Genomic DNA, 22,954 nt, shown 5'->3' on the forward strand with positions numbered 1-22,954 from the left:
AAACCTGTCTGCCTGCAAATCCACCTGATCTACCATTTTTGCCGACTTACACTATCATGAGGACAGAGGTGAACCTCAGGGTGGTGGGTGCCGCCTCCCCTGAGAAGATGAAAAGAAGCATAAACCCTTCCTCCAGCAGACTGAGTGACAAATGGACCCAGACCTGGCAACTCACACTGGGGTGTTACTGAGAATATCAGGGGTGTGTGGCAACCACTGTGCAGCATCCCCAGTGACTCACAAGGCCAGAGCAGCAGCCGGTCCTTCCGAGACACCTGCTTGACCAAACCCCAATATACACCTGCCTGGTGATGTACACTGGGAATCCCAGCAGCAGGGGGAGGGCCGAAAGAAGCAGGGGATCCGAGTTCAAGGCTAGGCTTGGCTGCACTGAGGGTACTAGGCAAGCCTGGGGCTACATGAAACTATCACACACCAAAAAGACCAAAACCTCAACAGTCCTGACTACAGTGATATGGGTGGCAATGTCACACACACAACTGAACACACTTCAAGTCCTTCTGGACCTTGAGAATTCCCCTGTCGCTTGGTAGCACCCATAGCTCCAGGGCCCACAGATAAACACGTCAGTAATTAGACTCCTGTTCAAACTCCAGCTCTCAAATGGGTAAAAGCACTCCCTACTTTAAAGAAGGGTAAACTGAGGTTCGGGACGTTCAGTAACTTATTGGATGCCACACGGCTTCTAAGAAGCAGAATCTAGAAATCCTAATCAGCATATGTATATATTTATGTCTAAACCTGCTCTTGCCCTGGTCAAAAATAAGAATCATTCCAAAACACTGAACCACTGCAAGGGTCCCTGGGAAAACACTGTTCAAAGTGGTTTATACCTCTGACCACCTAGATCATCCTGGCAACCTCCATCCTGCCCTGGCACATAAGGATGGTAAACAAAACCTATAGATCTTAGTGGACGGCTGCTGGGAGTGTCCGGTGCCTGGTGCGGAAGGGAACCTATCTCATCCTCTTCCTAGCAGAAGGTCCTTGCAGAGTGGTTAACAGAAGGAGGTCTCGCTAAAGCTGCTAACGCCCAAAGATAAAGGAAGGCTGGTGCTGCGTAAGCCTCAAGTGCAGAGAAGACCAACATTTAAAAATGGAAAATAAGCAAGGTGATGGTGGCTCACACCTTTACCCTGAGGCAGAAGCAGGCAGATCGCAGAATTCGAGGCCATCCTGGTCCAGAATGGCCAGGGTTACACTGAGAAAGCCTGCCTTGGAAAACAAACAAGCAAAAAAGTTAAAAGAAAAAAAAAAAAACCTTAAGTTTAATAAAGTGTCTAATTCCTTCAGAACAACACAAGGTTTTTCCCTTTCTCCAAGACCGAGGTCTACCAGCACACTCCTAGGCTGAGCTACCCACTGCCTGTGTGACCTTGGGCAAGTCTCTCAACTTTTCCAAGCACAGGGTTCCCTTGGCAACTGCACCTACTCCAGGCTATTCCTAGAACAATTTAGGACAAGTTCTCTTGTTTAGTTTATGCTGAGAAGGGCTCAAGGGAGCAGGTGCCCCAGGGTATACTAACTGGCTACTAAGCCCTGAAAGCAAGAAGCCAAGAGGGAAAGGAAAGGTAAGAAAGTCCTAAAGATTTCAGAAAGGGTGGAGCTAAGGTTAAGGATGCAGCTCAGCCTGTACAGAGCTTTTAGAACCAGTGAGGGGCTCTTTTTGTTCCTTTCTTTAAGATTTTTATCTTACATGCAGGGTGGTGGCGGCTGGTGCATGTCTTTAATCCCAGCACCAGGGAGGCAGAGGCAGACAGATCTCCGAGTTTGAAGCCAGCCTGGTTTATAGAGTAAGCCCCGGGCTGTCCAGGGCTCCAGAGAATTCCTGTCTGGAAACAAACAAACAAACAAACAAACAAACAAACAAAAAAACCGAATCAAATCAAAACAAAAAAAAATATTAAATTTTACAAAGAGGTACAAAAGATATAGCATACACCAGACATCGTGGCCCAGGCTTCAATCCCAGCACATTGAAAGCAGAGTAGAAGTTCAAGGGAGGGTACACTGTGAGTTGAAGCCAGCCCGGGACAGAGGGAATCATGTCTCAAAAACAAAGAAACCAAAAAACAAACAAACTAACTAACTAACTAAAAACCACCAAGTTCAGATGTAGACAGACAGATTGAGCATCTAGTCCACAGACACAAATGTCAGCATTTGTCTTTAGGGTATCCGCACCCAAAAGCCTCATTTCATATGCCTTCAGTCTGACCACACTCTAACACCAGGTAGACTCCAGTCCCACCAGCCAGATTTCCTCCCAGCTCCATTTGTCTGCAAGGCACTTTCTGTCCCTGGACATGACTATCTTTCACACACTGGCCTTTGGGGAATCTCCTCCCAGAGTCTAAGCGCCCCGGAAACCGGACTGCAGTAGTTTTGGCTTCTACATCCTGGGGACAGCTCTAAGGGCACCTGGCTCAGCAGGTGTTCAGACTGTGACCAGGTAAATGACAATGGCCAATTCTTTTCACATTCCTAGTTTAAGAACACCTAGTAGGCACCTGGGTCACTCAGGCGGCGGGCACTCTGGGACTATGATTTCCCACATCAAGAGGCACAATGGTCTCCCAGGTACCTCGGAGTCAGAGGGAACTGAGGAGAAGTGGGACTTGGACTATACAAGCAGTCAGTGTCCTGTAGCCTCTGCTCTGGTCACTGATCCATTTACTGGAGGTCAGAGTTATCACTCTCCCCAACATGACCACTCTGTGGATCCCAGGGCCATGTCAAGGTGCCCAGACCTTTATCCTGAGGTAAACTGTGTCTATTCCCAGACAGCCTCATCCGGCAAGGCACCTCTTCAGATCTTTAAACTGGCCATTGTGACCAGCTTGGTACAAACAGCTGATACTCTAAGGACAGTGGCTGCACAGACTGGCTGGAATGTTTATTTCCCCCAACAGCTTAGGCTTGTGGTTCTAAGGCAAAGAGTTCCCATTTCCTTCCTAGAAGAAAACTCCCATAAACAGAAACCACTTCCGGGCTGGCAGCTGCCGGCATCCAGCCATCATTGAAACTCTGTCCTTGAAGACACAGACGCCATGGGATGCAAAAACAGCTAAGAGGTTACAAGTGCACGCTGTTCTTGAGAGTTCGCTTCCCAGCACCCACCTCTGGTGGCTCACAACCACTCATGCGTCCCAGGCAATCCGATCCCCTCCTCCAGCCTCTGAGGTTACCCACATATGTGCATATAGATTCATATACATGCACATAAAAGTAAATTCAAGCTTGAATAAAAAAAGACCAAACACAAGGGGTAGCTCAAAGTTAGTGTTTGTCTAGTGTGCACGAGGTCCTGGGTTCGAGTCCCAGCACCACCTGAAACTGGATATAGCGATTCGTGCTCATAATCCCAGTGTTCAGGCTGTTAAGTCAGGAGAGTCAGAAATTCAAAGTCATCCTCAGCTACATATGGAGTGTGGCTGTGCTACGGAAGACCCTGGAAGGAAAGGAAAGGAAAGGAGAGAGAAGGAAAAAGAGATCGAGGAAGGTAAACAGAGATAAATAAAGGTAGTAGCAAATTGGAGAAAGGTCAGCATTCTTTTTTTTTTCTTTGCTGACCTGCTGGTTTGACCTTGGCTCCTGCAGGAATGCCTCCCATGAGTTGGAAAAGGCCATCTCCAACTCTGTCTTCCCTATTAGGGACATGCAGTGAGGGAGGGGCTGTGGAAAAAACCTAGTCTCGGACGTGAGAGGCAGGCGTTTCCCATTCGAGGCCTGCCATTAGGATACTGTAATCACAAACACAGGAATGGAGCCCATCTAGACACAAAAGGCAACAGCGGTATCTCCACCCGGCCATCTTCCACGAGTTTATGTAATTAACAGCGTCCACAGCCACAACACATTGGCCTCAGTTCCCCTGAAGCATTTTTACAGATGGGGCAAAAGTCATCATGACACCCACGGTTCAAAAGGGCAGAGACAGGCAGGCAGCATCACAACCTAATGGGAAACTGAGTCCCCGGGGTAGACACAGTCAGGTGAGCAGGTATGCCAGGCATGAAAAAGCTGGGACTAGTATTTGTCATGCACCTGCTATGACAACAGGCTTGGTGATTTCTCAGTTGCTCTTGCCTCTCCTTTAGAAAAAAAAAAAGTGTGTGTGTGTGTGTGTGTGTGTAATCCATATGTATATATGGAAGTGGCAGGGGGTGGGGGGGGCACATAGGACAACTCTTTTCTTTCCGTCTCCCCTGCCTGCTCTCTCTTTAATACTGGAGACCAAATCTGAATCCTCAAACACTCTGGGCAAGTGCCCTATCACTGAGCTGACCAGGACAGCCTTGACCTTACTTCGAAGCACAGGCAGTCCCTGAACTCAACATCCTTCTGTCTCAGCCTCCTGGAATGACAGGTATTTACCACACAGGTAGCTGACGAGACATCTTTTGAATGATCACATCCTCAGTGGGTACCCATTTCCACTGTGAGTAAACTGAGTCTTAAAAAGATGACACAATTTGCTTAGCCTGTGAGTGGTTGTGCACCAGCTGGCTTCTCCTCGGAGGTAAAAATTATTTGGCAGATACTCTGGAGGCTTTCCAGCTCAGGAGCTTCTTGCCTGGAAGAGTTGTCAGCACACTAGACTTTGCCACACAACAGACTGGAATCTGAGGTGCCAAAGCCAGGCTTTAGGTAGCCACTGCCTGCAATCCCAGCATGCCAGAGGGTCTGGAGTTCAAGGTCGGTTTGGGCTACAACCTAAGACCCTGCTTTAGACAAAATAAAATCTGAAATGCCAAGACCAAGGTTTAAGACAGTGAGAACTCTCCTAAATGATCTTTTGGTCCCTATCTGCATGGATAAAACACAGCCTGGGGGGTTGGGGATTTAGCTCTGTGAGAGCTCTTGCCTAGGCCCTGGGGTTTGATCCTCAGCTGGGGGGTGAGGTGGGGGGCGGGGGGGGCGGGGGGTAGGGACGACAGACAGACAGACAGACAGACAAACAAAACAAAACCCACAGCCTGGATACCAGGTAGGGTTTCAGGACCCTCGCTGCACCCGGTAAGGTGTTCAATAATTTAAAAATGGTAACAATTAAAAAAATCCTGTGCACTTCCGTTGTTCCTGGAAAAGTGTTCAGAAGTTCAAACTGAAGGATGACAGACTTCTCGGAAAAGCCCACAGACTTCCATCTCAATTGTTTCCCCCCTCAGAGTCAGGCGGATCCAAGGTTCCTCCCCTAACTCATGACTTAACTTGGGGGCGGGTGGAGGGAGACAGCCGAGACAGGAATGGGCGCACCCACTGGGCGAATTTTAACACAGAACCACGGTACTCCACTTGGGACGGATCGGCCAAGCACTAGTGAAATCTCAATGCTTGAGCTTCCCACCACCGGAGTTACAAAGTGTGTCCGAACGTAGCCAACTCTTGGCTTGTGCAAACACAAGGGGGGAGAGCCTAGAGGCATTCTTTTCCGGACATAAGGCTACCAGGTGGGTTACAGGCACAGTATAGGGGGGACTCCCTAACTTTGCACTTGCTCCGGGTCCAGCCAGCTGCCCAGCAGGCATCACAGGCTTGCCGGCTCGCCGAACCCTGACAAACAGATCTGACCTCTCTTCATGTACTGCCTTGGGACGCTCGAGTCAGGGAGCCAAATAGCCCCCCGCGAGAACCCAACACCTAAACTGAAGAATTTATAAGGGGCCGTCCGATTTTGTACTGGACAGCCCCTTTCCCACGCTCTGGGTCCAGCCCCGGAGCTGAGTCTGCAGGCGCCGTGGGATCACAGGACCCTGACAGGCATGGCCCTGACCTTTCTCCCTGCAGTCCTCTTGACGTTCCAAAAGGAGAGAGGGGTGCTGACAAAGAACCCCCAAGACCCCAGCTCCCAAGCTGAAAAACTCCAGTGCGCCTGCCGGCCGCACCCACCCGGCGCTCGAGGACACAACTTTGCCACCAGCGGCTCCGAGCTCCCGGCCCCGAGCGCCCCCGCGCGCCCGGCCCCGGCGGCTCCCGGACTCCGGGGCCTGCAACCACGCCGCCCTCCGGACCGCGCGAGCACCTACCCGGCTGGCTGCCGTAGCCATCGGCTGCATCGGAGACTGCCCCAGATCCCTGCTGCTCTCGGGGCCCCGCAGAGTCCGCGCATAGCTTGCAGGCTCCGGGCTCCGGGACGCGCGCGGGCCCGGTGTCCCGCCCGCAAGACGGAGCCGGCTGGCCGTGTGCCGCAAGCTGGCGGACCCGCTCCCATGAACCCGAATCGGCCGCCCGCATCCCGTGTGCCGGGGACGCGAGGCCCCACGGCGGCGCGCGGGGCTCGGACGGCGGACGCCGGGCTCACAGCCTTCCGAGCCGCCGCCGCATCGGGCCGCCCATGCGCGTCGGGCCAGCGATCTCAGCCCCACCGGGCGCCTGGCACTCCGCGGCCACCGCACGGGAGGAATCCGAAGCGATCCTCTCACGTGGGAACAACTCCAGATCCTGGGGGCTCCTCCTCCCGCTCCTTCCGGGCTAGCGAGGTACCCTCTGGCCACACCCCAGACACGCCCCCTCTCTCTTACACCACGCCCCCTACTCGGCCACGCCCAGGACCCCTCCTCCTTGGCGCCTACTGCCCCTCCCCATGCGTCTAGCCCCAGGCCACTTCTTGTCCTGCTCCTCCACACCTTTCTAGCCTTTCCTAGAGAAATTTAGGATCTGGAGACACGGTAATCAAACCTGAGTGCGTCAGAAGAGAGGCTGCAGGCCTGAACCTGGCCCTCCAGTGTGCGGGCCGGTGAAGAGATGTTTAAGTCTTAGGTTTGCTAGGGCAACCAGGCTCAGGCCAAGATGGCACTTTGGACGGTGTTCACCCAGCGCTGGAGCGGCCAGGAGTGGGTGTTCCAGGGGTGCCTGTAAAGTGCTTGGCAGCTGGAAGACCCCTTTGATCTAAGATTACAATGCTCTTTAGAGGGATTAATTATTTCCCCCACAGCCCCGGGAGCCAGGGGCTGGCTTTGCCCTGCTGTAGACTGCAGGGAGCCAAGCTGCACAGCCAGGTGTAGCTCACCACCACTACCACCCCTTGCAAGCCTCGTGGACCCCAAGTCCGGTTCTGTGACCTGCGACTCTCCATGACTCAGTCATAGCTGTTAGTCTCTAGGCCACCTGCAAATGGCCTTTCAACCGGCAATGGAAAAAAAATAAGTTGCCTGCACGTCTGAAACCTTTTTTTCAGTCACTCTTCTGACCATGGGGCAGGAGGTGGGGGAGGAGCGGAGGGGGGGAATAGAAGCCCCGCCTCTCCATAACCTCGGTGGCTTGGTAATTACCAATGCCTTCCTAGCTTCCATTCCATTCTCTTCCCCCCACCCTCGGGAGCCTTCGATGGTGCCAAGACCCTCCTCCCCATCCCTAACTCAGACCATGAACACCATGGAGGGATTAGGGCGGGCCAAGAACTGCTGCTGGTGTCCCCAACAGCACAAGAAGACTGCCCATTGGCCCAAACGCCCAGCCCTTCCAGAGGATGGACAGAAACGCTGGGGAACACCCGTTCCAGGCCTTGGATTCTGGAAAAAATCTCATCTTGGAGACACCTCCAGTGTGTATGTTGGAGGTGGGGGTGGGGCACGAGAGTGAGAGAAGCCAAGACAGACCCAGCTGAATGCAGGAAGTGCTGAGGGAGGTTGGGGGGGGGGGGCATTCAGGCCGTGTCCTTTGATCTAACCTTCCCTTAAGTCCTGGTTAGTTTTCACTGTCAACCAGATTGAACCTAGAGCTGCCTGGGAAGATGAACCTCGACGGAGGAGTTAGTAGCTTGGCTCATCTTGGCGGCTGTCTGGATCAATAACAGATGTGGGAGGACCCAATCCATTATAGGTGGTACCATTATTAGGTTTCAGACCCCAGGACTGGAGGCTGAAGTGGATATTTTACATATCAAAGCAGGTTCTCCCAGAATCCCTCAGGCTCTACCTGGCAGACCCTGCTCCCAACCCTGAACTTTCCAGCTCAGGGGCTGGGCTACCCTTCCCCCAGAGGCTCCTCCCTATATAATCCAGACATTTGGGTCTTTTGCTCTCTCCTCTTCCCTCTTTCCTCTCTCTCCTTTCCTATGGTGACTCCCTTGGCTTGCTTACCCCCAGGGACAGTGAACTTGCCCATCCAAAAACAGTTTCCCAATAAACCTGCGTTTAATATAATCTAAACTGGTTTGAACTGGCTCATTTCAGTGACTAATACTAACTAATAAGAAATAACTAATCAACCATCTCTAGGCTGGCAGTCTGAGGCTGTATCAGAACACCAGCTGATCGTGAATGACTCCGTGAGCTACCAGATAACAGCGGTTTCCCACAATTCTTACATTGCATATTTGCACTGACTAAGGCCTGAAAACGCGCGCCTCGAAAATAAACCTTTTCCACCTTTAAATTGCTTTTGGTCACAGTGTTCATTACAGCAGCAGAAAGCACACTAGGACACCTTGCCTGCTCAATGTTTTTGCAAAAGCTGGACAAAGTGGTTTCGGCAAGCTAAGGCAGAAATTCTAGGCCAACCTGAACAGTACAGTGAGTTCCCAGCTAGCCCAAGCTGCTGTCTCAAACCCTGTCTCAGAAAACAACTACAAAATGAAACCACTTAGAATGTCACTTCGGAAAAGAAACACACTTTCCCCACAGTATCACCTTCTATTTTTGTTTTTGTTGTTGCTACTTGGTTTGTTTGTTTTAATGCAAGAACTCATTTTGTTGCTCTAACTACCAGAGCACTTACTATGTATCCAAGGGTGGTCTCGAACTTGCACCAAGTCTCCTGCCTAAGTGTTGAAATTAGAGGTATTTCCCCATTCTTGTCAGAGACATGCCCTCAATGGGGGGGGGGGGGGCGAGGGCCCATAACAGGGAATAAGGGAAGAGGGCCCAATAGCATGAATTGATAGAACTGGGCACTCGGCTTTGTTATCTCGGGGTAACACTAGGGCATAGCAGGGGACTGTGGTTTGTCCCTGTGGAAGAGACAGTAGACTTCCTGCACAGGACTATGGGACCAAGGTTTCCAGGTACTTATCTTAGGTTTGAATGTTGATTTTTTTTTTTTTTTTAGAACTTAAGAACAAGGGGCTGGAGAGATGACTCGGCACTTGAGATTACTGGCTGCAGAGGACCCAGGTCCAGGCCCTGCAACCTCTTGGCTGCTCACAAGCATCCATCTGTAACTCTAGTTTTAGGGAATCCAATGTATTCTTCTGACATCACTGGGTACCAGGCATCCATGAGACACGCATACACACAGGAAAGCAAAGAACTCATACATATAAAATAAATCCATCTTAAAAACAAATACAACAACCTTAAGAATAAGAAAGAAAGAGGGGAAGAAAGAGAGCAAATGCATCATCTAGAACTTTCTGTGCTGCCTGCTGGCCACCTGTGTTCTCTCCAGGACAACCCGAAAGAAGCTTTCCCAAACTTCCCAGGGACATTTTAATTACCCAGGCCTGTCACAAGGTCACAACCCTGAAGAATTTTCACTGTTCTCCTTACTCAGCAAAATTCGGCCCTGGCTCATTGTGTGTGCATGTGTGTCTGTACACCCCACACTAAAGATCAGAGCGTCATGCTAAGGATGGTTTCCGTTCACTTCCCCTAGTTTCCTGGACTTCACCCACGTCTCCTGCTCACAGCTTTCGTCTCAGGCGGTCTCCTGCTAGCCACGGCTGAGCTACAAAATCCACCAGAACATCGTCTGCTAGGTGCTTCCATCGGGATGTTCTGGGAAACACTTGGCCCACATTCCTGCACACATGCCCATGGTCTCCTTCACAGGGACTGACCACAGTTCCTGCCACACCCTAGAAAGCCACCCAGGGCCCAAGAGACCTTTCTGTGCATATCTACGAGACGATCTGGGAGCCTGGAATTGATAACTCACATCTGCCTGGAGCAGCCTGGACAGGTCCCATACAAAGGAGCATCAGAGCAGACCCCACCCCCCATGGACACAGGACCCCCATGGACACAGGACCCCTGTGAACACAGTTGGAAGTTCCAACTGTGAAATCAGAAGGTGTCTTGGGCTACAAAGGGCTGAGGATTCGGTGTTCTGATGATGTTGCTTCAAAATTCTTAAATGTTTTGATGTGTGCCTGTGGCTCATGTGTGTGTACTCATGTGTGTGCTTACATGTACATTTGTGTACATGCAGGCTGAGGACTATTTAGGGTGCCATTCTTTAGACTTCAGACTCTGCTCAGTTTATCTATCTATCTATCTATCTATCTATCTATCTATCTATCTACCTACCTACCTATCTATTCATTTATTATTGTTATTATTATTTTTAAAATTTGTTTATTATGTATAAGTACACTGTAGCTGTCTTCAGACACATCAGAAGGGTGCATTAGATCCCATTACAGATGGTTGTGAGCCACCATGTGGTTGCAGGTGATTTGAACTCATGGACCTCTGGAAGAGCAGTCAGTGCTCTTAATCACTGAGCCTTCTCTCCAGCCCTATTATCTTCAAACTAGTAGCTTTATGAGACCTAGAAATTCATGCTTGCAAAGGACCTACTGAAACCAGCTGTGCCTGGTTTAGTTTGCTTTGTCCTTCCTCAGGGCCCACATATGAGGTTTGGCATCTGCAGGAAAGCAGAAAGGAAGGTGTGGAGCTCAGAAAGGCAGTTGGGTCGATGAGTTCCCATTGACCCTTGTGCAGACTTGTTTGATGGTTTGCAGAGTTTAGAGCAGACGGTTTCAAAGTGAGAGAGTGAGGGAGAACCATGGTCCAGCTAGTGGGCGGAGCAGCTCTAGTCTGGGCTTTGAGGCCAGATGGTGTCCCTTGACCCTGACCTGAGGCTGGCATGGAGCCACCAGGAAAAACACAGAAGAGCTGGGGAACAGAGAAGTCAGCATGGTTCCTTGCACTGTGCCTCTGCATTTCCAGGAGCACTCCATTAAGATTACAGAAAACCACTACAAGACGGCTTAAGGGACAAAACACAGCAAGGTCCTATTTGGAGTCCCTACTGTGTTGGCCCGTTGCTTCAAGATGCACATTTGAGTCCGCTGGAGATTGCTGGGTGTTTCTATTATAACATTTGCAGCAGAGATTTTAACTTCCACTTTAAAGATTATTATTATTATTATTATTATTATTATTATTGAGGTAGGGTCTTTCTAGTTCTAGTTGTTCTGGAACTCACCATGAAGATCAGACTACCACATCTGGCACACACAAAAGACTATTAATTTTTTGGTGTGTGGTGGTGCGTATGTATGTGTGCATATGCCACAGGCCGTGTGGAGATCAGAAGATAATTTTGTGAGGTTGATTTTTCTCCTTCCACACTTATGTGAGTTGTAGGGCTAGAACTCCAGTTACCAGGCTCGTGAGTCAAGCTCTTGTACTACCTCATTGGTCCCCTTTATTTATTGACAGGGTCTCATGTTCCTCAGGCTGGCTGCAGACCTATGATGCAACCAAGGATGACCTTGAACTTCTGGTCCTCCTGCTGCCACCTCCCAAGTGCTGGGATCCTGGCCTACTTTTATGTGGACGCTGGTGGTGAACCAAAGATGCCAGTCAGGCAAGCCCTCTGTGAATCCCTACAGAATAGGTTTCACTGTGGCCAGAGTAATTCCAAAGGCCGTAGCTGCATGCTCTGAACTGTGAACCTGCCAAGGGTGTAGTTTTGACAGCCATGTTTGCTCCCTTTCCAGGAAGAGTTTCAGAGAATCAAGAGACTTGGGTTAGCTGCAGTGTCTGCTGGTGTGTGACCACAGCTCCCTGGTTTTCTACTTCTACATCTAAGCCAGCAGAGAATTGGCTTAGAGAGTGTGTAGACGGGTTCTAGCCAGCCCATTACTTCTTGGTGTGTCTTTTTAAAATGGTGTCAGGCTGGAGAGATGGCTCAGTGGTTAGAGCACTGGCTGCTCTTCCAGAGGTCCTGAGTTCAATTCCCAGCAAGCACATGGTGGCTCACAACCATCTGTAATGGGATCAGATGAATTCTTCTGGTGTGTCTGAAGACAGCTACAGTGTACTTATAAAATAAATAAATCTTTAAAAAGAGAAAATGGTGTCTCATATAGGTGAGGCTGGCCTAACACTTGCTATCTAGCTGAAGTGTCTTGTTTTTTTTTTTCCTCCTCTTTGGTGTTGGGATTAGAAGTATAAACTACCATGCTTAGCTTTTTTTATCTCTATTTTATCCCCCCCTTTTGTGTGTGTGTGTGTGTGTGTGTGTGTGTTGCAGTTATGAACAGGAAGTACATTAGTCTCCTGCTGTGTAACAAGTCATCCCAGACATAATGATACAAAACCAGGAGGGTCAGGAATACGGTGGGGGAATGACACAGGGGGACCGGGTATAGCAGGGCGCTGTGGTTCTAAGTCACTTGTAGGTTGCAGCAATGTGCCTGCTGGGGCAGCTGTCAGCTCAAGGTTCACCTGGAAAGTACCTGCTTTCATCTCACTCCCATGTGGAGGTTTGGCTCCTCCTGGACGAATCCCAGAAGCCTCTGCTCACAGGCTTGCAGCCCGTGCCCCATAGAGGGCTCTGAAAAAGAGCAAAAGCCAGTGTGCCCTCATGGAAACGCACCATGGCAACGGTACCCATCACCATTTTTCTATCCTATTCACGGAGTGTGTCACTAGGTCCCCCATGCCCTTGAGGAAGACCTTTGAGGAATGAGAGAGTAGATACAAAAAAGTGGGAATCATGGGGACATTTTTGGAAACTCTCCACAGCAGGAAGCAGGGTCATGGTTTCTGGAAGCAAGCATCAAGTTTCGTGTCCGGCTCCGATGCTCACAATCTCAGGCCAAATATTTCAGCCGTGGGGCTTCGGCCTCCTTGACCTCATGATGCTCGTGGTAACTGCTGGCTGGGCTGAGCGGAGGCTGCTGGGAGATGAGGTGACTGTCAATCTCTGAGCTGTGTCTAGCACAGTGAAAGCTCGGCTCCTGGGAGCGAAGGACATTTCTTAGGAGAAGCTAAGTAACAAGCCATCTCTCTTGAGATACACAATCCCCCTGCAGCAGCTGTCTCCCAGAGACTCCAGAGGGACTTCGAAGCCATTTGGCAAGCCCGGGGCTGCCTCCGTGGCTGAGGCCACAGGTGGGGACAATGCTGATCCCTCTTCTTTCCTGGGCAACCCCAGCAGGGCTCTGGGGCACAGGTGCAGTAGGAAGGATTAGATGGGATTTTCTTCCAGCTCTGCTCAGACCTGGTTCTGGGTGGGTGAAGGATTTGACCCAAACTCCCCTTCACCATCTGCCCAGCGAGCTGGAGTCTTTTGTGAGACTGTCCCTTTGACAGTCTCCTCTGGGTCCCAGATGCCCTGGCCATGGTCTTGTTCCTTCCGTGGTCCCCCAAAGGGTCTGCCTAAAGGCAGAGGCTGAGTGAGCCCCATCCCTGGGCAGCACAGAGCATTAAAGCATTTTCCAGGATGGTTTCTGTGTTCAGCTGCTCAGCTGTTTTGAGACAGAGTCTCATTGTGTGTGTGTGTGTGTGTGTGTGTGTGTGTGTGTGTTATGTGTATTTGGTCAGAGGGCAGCTCAAGTTGTTGTCAGGCGAGGAGGCAAGCGACTTCATCTGTGATCCTCCTGCCTCCACCTCCACGCCCAGGTAGGTACAATAGCCTACTTCAAGCTCCATTCTTTCCAAAGCAGGTCTCACACCCAGGCTGGCTTTGAACTCACTAAATGGCTCAGAATGACCTTGAAACCCTCTTCTTCCTGCCTCAGGTTTTCCAGGCTGAGATTTCAGACACCAACCATGAAAGCCAACTCCCTCAAGTTAGCCTTTTCATTGTTGTTTTGCTTTTATTTTTATTTTTATATTTTAGGGACAAAACTCTCCTTTTATATCTTTGACCGGCTTGACCTTACCTAGGCCGGGCTGGCCTTGAACTCACAGAGTCTAGTGGGCTCAGCCTCTTAAGTTCTGGAATTAAAAGGTATGTACCTAGGCTAAAATGCTCAATTTTTTTTTTTTAAAAATGAGATCTCAAGTAGCACTGGATGACCTTGAACTCCTGACCCTCCTGACCCTTCCTGACCCTACCTCTCACATGGTGAGATTGCAGGTATGAACCACCCTGCCAGGCTCCAAGATGGATTCTTTCTGCATTGAGAGGATAAATCCCTTCTTAACCGGGGCTTCCTGTTACTCTTCTCCTCTAAGTCTTGTTATGTGCAACAGAAGTTTAAAACACAGAGGCTTTTCAGGACAAAACCATTAAGAACAAAAGACCTATGTCACTGTGTCACTGGCAAATATTTATATGACACTTCCCATGCATTAGACACCACTTTGTATGCTTTTCATCCGACAGACCTCCTCTCAGAGCTAAGGGTACTGTCACCAGCACAGAGAGGTCAAGTCACTTACCCGAAGCTACGAGCCAGATGGAGCTGAGACTCAGGCCCAAGCGGTTTGGCTGCACACTAATAATCATCATTCTACCTTAGCATTGGGTGTGATTAACTGAGTATTTTCATCACCCCAGGGGCCATGGTCACTCATCCCTGAAAGCCACATCTGGATAAGAAAACCGGATGGGGGAGGGGGGCATGGTGAACGGATGTGAGTTGCTGAGGGAAGCTGCCTTCCACATATGGCCAAGCCCAAGGTCTCACAAATTCTAAGCAAGCCCTTTGCTATACAACCTACAGCCTCAACCCTTGCACACTCGCCAACAAGCAAGAGCCCTGCGCTCAGCAGCTGACTGGACCACTCTTGACTCGTGGCTGCCCCCAGTGGCCACAAGGGAAACCGCATCCCTTCATTTTTTTTTTTTTTTTTAATTTTTAAATTGGATATTTTATTTATTTACATTTCAAGTGTTAACCCCCTTTCAGGTTTTTTCCTCTGGAAATCCCCCATCTCATCCTCCCTCACCTTGCTTTTATGAGGGTGCTCTCCCACTCCCCCACACACCCGCTCCTGCCTTCCCATCCTGGCATTTCCCTACACTGGGGCATCCAGCATTCCTAGGACCAAGGGTCTCTCCTCCTACTGATGCCAGACAATGCCATCCTCTGCTACATATGCATCTGAAAGCCCTGCATCCGGGGGCTTGGCTCCATCAGGTTCACCAGCAAGGCACACAAGGGGCAGTACCCCTGGTAGTGTCCTTAGAGATGATAGTTACTGTGGCCGAGGAGAAGGCTTAGTAGGTGCTACTCCAGGGCTAGGCCTTGTCCTAGGCTGTGGAGGTGAGACATTGTGAGGCTCTACCCCTCTCTCCCTCCCCAGGACACTCAGCTTAGAAAGGCAAAATGCTTACAGCTTTGCAGGAGGCAGCCCATGATCCGAGGTTGGAGATGAGCATGCAATTTTAATAGTGACCACTGGAGGCAGCAATGAGTCAAAACGCAGCCAGTGGTCTGGCGAGGTTTCCTGGGTTCCTGGGTCCCCTAGAGACTCTTGCTGCTGGTAAGAGGTCTGCATATGCCTAGTTCTGATACGGGAGGCAGCTTCCACAGAGAACACCCTCTCACTTGAGAGCTGCACTTCATCCCTGCATTTAATCGGTTCCTTTTAGGCCTCTGGGGTATGTGTGCAGTATGGTGGGATGGTGGGGGTGGGAGGTGTGTGGGGGTGGGGGGAGGGTGGCGTATCACCTCAGTGGAGACTATGTGCTGTACTCTTCTGAGAGTTGGGAGATGAAAGACAGGAAGAGGAAGTGAGGGAGTTTCACGATGCTCTTCAAGAGGAGATCAAGAGAAGACCTCTGTGACTGGAAGGCCTCCAGCACAGCCTTTTTTTTCTAGGGTCCATCTTCTTCCAGAAGCACCAGGCTGGGGTCCCAGCATCTAGCATAGAAGCTAAGCAAACCATAGCAAGGCACACGATGCCACAAGGAACCAGGACAGGTCCCGGCAACACTGGCGGTCTATGCTGAGTTCTCAGCACTCCTGAGCTTTACTCTGTTGGCCTGGATCTTTCTTCCCACCCTGCCTCTTTGCCAACGTCACCGCTGTCACCACGGCTTGCAGGAACATGGAAAACAAAACGCACTGATTTTGTGGTGTCATAGGGCAAGGGGGAGTCCCTGTGCTTAGGAAGTAGAGGCAGGAGGAACGTAAGTTCAAGGTCATCCAGAGCAATGCAGAGGGTTTTGGGGGTGGATAGGGGGCAGCGAGACCTTCGATATCCCATCTACTCTTGCTCTAGCCTTGGGTGTCCTCTCCCCCTCCTGGGCCTGTTTCTTAACACGCATGTGGAGGTTGGAATACCTATGTATTTGGCATGCAGAGGAAAGAAGGAACATGGATGGGACAGTCCATGTCTCTGTAGAGAGCCAGCCACACAGGCAGCTTCAGAGCCTGGATAGTAACAGTCACCTTTTATCATTTTGACCTGCATTTTAGAATCCACGCCTGTCCATAACCCTGGTGCACAGAATGCTCCCGGTCCAATGCTAAGATAAGAAATGACCATGAGTGTAAGAACTGGGAACGTAGCACAAGTTGGTAAGTGTTTGCCCAGCATGCACCAAGCCTGGGGCTCCAGTTCTACACCCCCAAAATGTGGGTCTGGTAGTGCATGCCTGTAATGCAAGTTCTTGGGAGACGGAGGCCGAGCAATCAGAAGTTCAAGGTCAGCCTCCGCTACTTAGAGAGTTTCAAGCTAGATTGGCCCAAAGACTAAAAAGTAAAAGGAAAGAAAGAAAACAAAAATAGCTACAGGTATGGAGAGGGGTTTTGGTCATAACTGTGGGGACATGGGTGCCTAAATGCTGGACCTGAGGTGAGCCTTTGCTACCCACTAGCACAGGAAACAAGATGGTCCCTAAGAGGACGAGGTAAGGAAAGATGCTGCAAAACTTTTCCAGGGGAGCGACATGTCCTGGGTATGTTAGCCTGCCTGCACTTTAAAGCTGAATTGGGCCTCTCTCCTACAGTCAGCTCCCCAGTGGCTCTGAGCATGTTGCAACAGAGGAAGAGCAGCCTGTTTCTTCTGTGGGAAAATCTCTCCTCTCCCTGCAAACAGTAATTAGGCACCCCCAACACCGAGGAGTGGTTTAGCTGTTCAGAGACAAAGCAGCTAAACCACTGCTCAGAGAGGTTCAGACACTTGGCGGGTGGGCACACAGCAAATCCAGGACCTGCAGAAAGTTGCTTCAAGAGTCCCCGAGTTAGTGGTTCTCAGAGTGTGGCCGTGGGACCTGGGGCACACACCTGAACCCACACGGCTGCTGCCAAGATGAAAAACAGCACCTTGGTTATACCTGGGCCTCCTAAATGAGGAGCAGAGGGGGTAGGGTCTAGAAACCCCCATCTAGACAGCTCTTACTGTGATTGAGCTGAGGACCACCGCTTCTTTTTGTCCCGGAGAAAGACCTTCTTGTACTGTGTCCCTCCCTTGCCAGTGGGCAGACCAAGGCTGAAAAGCCAGACAAGGTCACATTCTCAGAGGCTGTGGGCTCGTGGTTATATAACATCCCTTCCTCCGCAATGACAGTTTCCAGTATTCAGAGTCCAAGCTGGGGGCCTTCCTCATCAGGAGGCCACCTGCCTGGTCTCTGGGGAGGCCTGTCTGCACACGCCTGAGCCTCTCTCTGTGTAATTAGGGGCTGTGCAGGCCTGCCACCCACCCACGGATGCTCGGGCACATCAGCCATGGCTGCTCCCCGCTCTCCGATACTGAAGGCAGAGCCCATCCCACCCCCATCACCTCTGTACACGAAGATGACACTTTGAAAGCTTGGGCTTTGGCAACTGCAGAGGTCGGGAAAGGGCGGGGAGGAGCCAAGCTTTATGTCTATCGACTCCTAAAAGGGCCTTCCTGAGAGCTGGCCCAGCGCTGTGCTGTCTGGACAGGGGAAAACGGGTTTGGGTTCTCAGGGCTGGAGACTGACCTGGCCCCTGGTCCCAGTGGGACTAATTAGAATGTTTTCTAAATTCTTTCCCCCTGAATCGCCCTCCAACCGTCTTCGGAATGGGTTTCGGGAGGCAGATTTGTCGAACAGATACACAGGAAGTGCTGACATCTTCCCCCTGAAGTTTCCCAGACAAACGAGCGAGCGAGCTTGTGTTTAGTTTGTTACAATGTGAGCAAAGCTGCATTCTTGTGGTTTAGAGACGTGACCTTCGGGTACGGAGGGTTTCTGCCACACCCAGGGGCCCAGTGGGGCTGATTCAGGGATTATGCAGCTGTGGGGTTTGGTCAGATCCTAGTCCCCCCTCCCCACTTCAGTGGAAGGTAGGGACCAGTCTTAATGGAACTCTCTGTTCTCTGGGCCTAATACAAGCACTTCTTCTTCTTCCTCCTCCTCCTCCACCTCCTCCTCCTTCTCCTCCTCCTCCTCCTCCTTCTCCTCCTCCTCCTCTTCTTCATCATCATCATCATCATCATCATTATTATTATCATCATCATCATTATATTTTTTTCTGAGGCAGAGACTCATGTAGGTTAGCCTAGGGTAAAACCTCTCTGTGTAGCTGAGGATAATCTTGAACTCTAAATCCTCCTGCCTCAACCTCCCAAGTGCCAGGATGCTGATATGGCCTACCATGCCCAACACCCCTTGTTCTGTATTTTCTCTTCTCTGTTGAAACTTCTCCTGCCCTGGATAGCCTTGATAGGTTCCTTCCATGGCTCCAGCCCTTCCCCCATCTTACTTAACACACTCAGTTTATGTTCTGATCAGACACGAGAGTTTTACTCTAGGCCGTCCATGTGGGCCTCTACCCTGTCACCTACCCTGCGTTTCCTATAACCCCCCAGTTTCCCTATGAGAGTGGGTTATGGGCTGTGGTGATGGTTTGAATGAGACGTGTCCCCCACAGTATGGGGCATCTGAACAGTTGGTCCCCAGTTGGTGGCACTGTTTGGGGAGATTTATCTGGGGCAGCCTTCCTAGAGGAAGCCTGCCATGGTAGAGCTCAGTCTACTCTTCCACATTTTCTCGTTGGCTGCTACATGGCCACGGTTAGGACATGCTCTCGGCCTCGGTCTCCCATAGTGCTTGATGCCACGCCTCCCAGTCACAGTGGACTCATCCCTCAGGAACCATAAGCACAAATAAACTCTTCTGTAAGTTGCCCTCTGTTCCTGTGCCTCCCCTCCCCTCTCCAACCCGAAATAAATCTGCGTGAGACCTGTTGTGTGGTGTGATTTCTGCAGCATTCCTTGGCTCTGATCAGCCACAAAAACCCTAACACTGCATTGTTAACGTGACTACATCTGGAATTAACTAAAACCTACGATGCCGGCTACAGCTGTGAGGGCATTTTTCTTGATCTTATCTTTGAGGCGGGAAGATGCCCTTTCAATCTGGGCCACGCCTTCTGGCGGCAGAGAAGAAGAAGCACTTGCCTTTGGTCTGTTTGCTTCTCAGGGGCAAGTTCATTCCTTCACTGAAATTAGATCTATGTGTTTAGGATTCTGATGTGTACTAAAGACCAGCTGAGACATTCAGCCCTGTGCATTGAGCAACTATTGGATTCCTGGACTTTCTGTTGGCAGACAAACATTGTTGGATTAACTGGACCACAGCCTGTCAGCCATATTAATAAATAAATCCCATGTTTGTATGTGTGTGTGTGTATGTGGGTGTATATACACATAAATGTATATTTTATGATATATGTATATATTTGATATATGTGTATGAGTGTATATATATAAATATACATATGCATAAATATTTATACTTTTAAAATTTTTACTTTATTTTCTGGGAAGAATAACTCATGCTCTTGGGGACTCTGCTGGCCCCAAAATTCCTTCCTCTGCAGCAGGGGACGACATGAAATTCCTACTCCTTTTGTCTTCACTTCCCAGTCTGGATTAATTTAATTTGTAAGCGCATGCATGATTGTGTGTAATGAGTGTGTTTGTGTGTTTTCGTATGCGTGTGTAATTGTGTTATGTACATGTAGGTGCAGGTGCCCATGGAGGCCAGAAGAGGGCACCAGATCCCCTAAGGCTGAAGTTATGGGCAGTTGTGAACAAACTGCCTGATGTGGGTCCTGGGAATCACTCTTGTCTTTTGGAAGAACAAGATCTCTTAACCACCGAGACACTTCTCAGGCCCGTGTGTGTGTGTGTGTGTGTGTGTGTGTGTGTGTGTGTGTGTGTGTGTGTGTGTCTGCCCCAGCCAACATTTAAAATTCAAGGTAGTTTAATACCTTGGGGAGAGATAGCAAGTGTCAAGTGTTTTTAATCCTGACACTCAGGAAGCAGAGGCAGGTGAATTTCTGGGAGTTTGAAGCCAGCCTGCTCTCGGCCTATACAGAGTTCCAGACCAACCAGGTCTGCACAGTAGGATCCTGTCTAAAAAATAATCATATAGTCGATATTCAGGTTTTAGCTTTTCATTCTCTGGGAAGAAGGCTCAGGAGATCTCGTGACACTGAGCGTCATTCCAATCCGTGTGGTCACAATGTGCTTCTTGGCTGCTTTCCCTGTCTTTGTCCTACTCCGTGTCACCTTGATCATGAAATCAAGTCAGTTCTTATCTTGGACGTATCTGCCTGGCCTCTGTCTATCTGTCCGTCTTTATCTCTGGGAGATCTTGGAACCGAACACTAGATGAGGAGCTTGGAGCAGGAGCTGTAGTTTGCTGTCGGGTAAACGTGAGCAGACAGCCCACATAGTTACTGGGCTCAGCTGATAGGGTGCCTCCCTAGTACGCATGACACCCCGGGTTTATTTCCCAGTACCTTATAACTAGGAATAGTGGTACTATCCCAGCGTTGGGGAGGTGGAGGCAGGAGGATCAGAAACTCAAGGTCATCCCTGGCTACTTGGCAATTTCAAGATCCATGAGACCCTGTCTCCGTAACGAAGAACCATGGTGCTGGGCTGGCTAGGCCGGTAAAGGACTTTTTCCCTGCAAAGCTTGACAACCCAAGTTTAATTCCCAGAATCCTCATGGAGGAAGGGAGAACCAACTGTCACTGGTTTTCCTCCAACATCTATGTGCGGGTCACGGAATGTGCACACCTACTATCCTCACCAAAGGCCAGCACAAGAGAGCTCACTGGGAAATGGTGCAGGGGTAGAATTGGTCACCCGAGCCACCCTGTGGCTCCTCCTGCCAAGAGGATAGTCTCATTAGCCTGGAGTTTCACCCTCAGAACCAGCACCAGCAGGAGCCTAAAGGATGACCTCATCAGTGTCCCCCCACCCCTGCTTTCATTCCGAACCCTTTATGGCTTCTCTTTCTTAGCAATCATTTAAAAGACCTGAAGCCCAGGGAGGAAAGTGTTTGTCTAAGTCACACAGCAAGCGCAAGCCATTGCTGGAGCCAGGCAGGGACATTAGCATTTAGACTTTTAGCTTTCTCTAGTACCACACATAATCCCTCTCCCTTGGGAATTTAGATCCCTCTGGCTTCATCATCCTGGACTTTAATAGGGTCTTGGGGTGGCCCACCCGGGCAGAGCTTGCACGGAGTGAGACCAGAGACGCTTGCTTGCTTGCTCATGGTATCTGAGTTAACTGGGCCGGGCAGTAGGCTGCAGAGGACATGAGCTGCCCAGGCTTTTATGGTGGAAGATGTGCCAGAGGGCAGGTTTCAGAACTGGCAGCTAGCAGCTCACACTTGACTCACAGACGTATTTTGTTTTCCCTGCAATTAAAAACGAAACAAACAAACAAACAAGAAACGATTCTCATGAGTTGCCAAAATTTAGGACTTGGGAAATATCGCAGAAAAAACAAACAGACAGCAACAACAAAAACAACAAAATAAAAACAAAAAGAAAAAGCGGGTTTCTAATTTTTCTTGAAGAAGAAGACAAGATCTGATAGAAAACTGGATCATAATTTGCATCGGGGGAGGACGGGGAGGACGGGGAGGACTGGGAGGAGGTGGGTGTGCATGGTGGTCCTGGTGTTTCCACACTCAGGCATCTGTCTTTGGGAGTGAGAGGGTGACAGACCCCCCCTTTATCATCTTGTTATGGTAAAACCACATGAGCTCTATTTTCTTGGCCATCCTGGAGAATTCCACACATAACTGGTTCTCAACTACGGAGCAACCCTGTCCTCCAGGGGACACTTGGCTGGGGAGACATTTTGGCTGTCACAGCTGGAGGAGGGGTGCTATGGGCATCTTGTGGGTGAGTCAGGGGTGTTCCCAAATATCACATTACATGTAGAATGGTCTTGTGACAAAGAACTATCAGGCCCTCAGTGTCAGCAGTGCCGTTGCCAAGAGTTCCTGAAAGGCGACAGGGCTGGGGACAGGCCAAAGAGAACCAAGCCGGGGAGAGCCTCAACCCACCCTGCAGATCCAGTTCCCTCCTCTAATCACAAAGGCTCAAAAGCATCTACTGCCCTGATTCTTAGCCGGGCTACGTCCCATCACTGTTTGTCACTGAAGTCAGTCGTGAACATTGGAGGACCAGAGTGGCCAATCAGAAGAGTCACAGGACTGGACATAGTCCTCCTGGAGTGGGCTGTGAAGTCAGGGCTGACACTCTGGGGTGGCTCCAGGAAACGTATGTACCCCATGTTTACTGATCACACGCAGAGCTTGGGTTCTTAAGGTAAAATACAGCATCAATGATCCAAATATGGCCCAGACCCTCTGGACACTCAGAAGGCGACCTGCTAAAGAAGGGGGTACACTTGGGCATGAAGGGGGGCTTTGCCCTGCTGCAGAGTATCACAGAGTCTTCAGGGGATGGGTGCTGACTGGGTGTGGCTTTGAAAGGTGCCATTGAAACCAGATGGAGTAGAAAGCCGAATAGTTGGGGTGGAGGACAAGCCACCTCTCTGACCCACGAACAGAAGAAAGGTCATTAGGCAGGTAGGAGGGATGTGGGGGTGTGGGAAGTGGAGGGGCAAACCGCTGTAGGAAGGAATTATGGGAGCAGCATAAGGGGTCCCTAGGATAGTGAGAGGAGAGACAGTTCAGAACCCCATGGTGATCCTTGCCCAGGGTAGCCCAGGGAGAAGTCACAAAAATTCCTAGGGCCTCCATTTCCATTCTGATTCCCCAGGGTAAAATGAATGTT

General features: G+C 50.2%; 1 protein-coding gene across 4 annotated transcripts in view; it reads right to left on the bottom strand.

Annotated features, from left to right (window-relative positions):
- Nucleotides 1–22,954, bottom strand: part of KAZN (kazrin, periplakin interacting protein) — a 344,563-nt gene that overhangs the window by 117,485 nt on the left and 204,124 nt on the right. For 2 of the 4 annotated variants that reach the window (XM_080921807.1, XM_080921809.1), the window contains exon 1: nucleotides 6,051–6,404. The exons of the other annotated variants lie outside the window; for them this stretch is intronic. In XM_080921807.1, coding sequence (XP_080777933.1) covers nucleotides 6,051–6,258 — 208 coding nt within the window. In that variant the 5' untranslated portion in view covers nucleotides 6,259–6,404. Of the gene's footprint in view, nucleotides 1–6,050; nucleotides 6,405–22,954 lie in introns of those variants that run through there. 4 annotated transcript variants of the gene reach the window in all.

This window comes from Micromys minutus (genome assembly GCF_963924665.1).
Source record: "Micromys minutus genome assembly, chromosome: 9".
In the NCBI taxonomy this organism is placed as follows: Eukaryota; Metazoa; Chordata; class Mammalia; order Rodentia; family Muridae; genus Micromys; species Micromys minutus.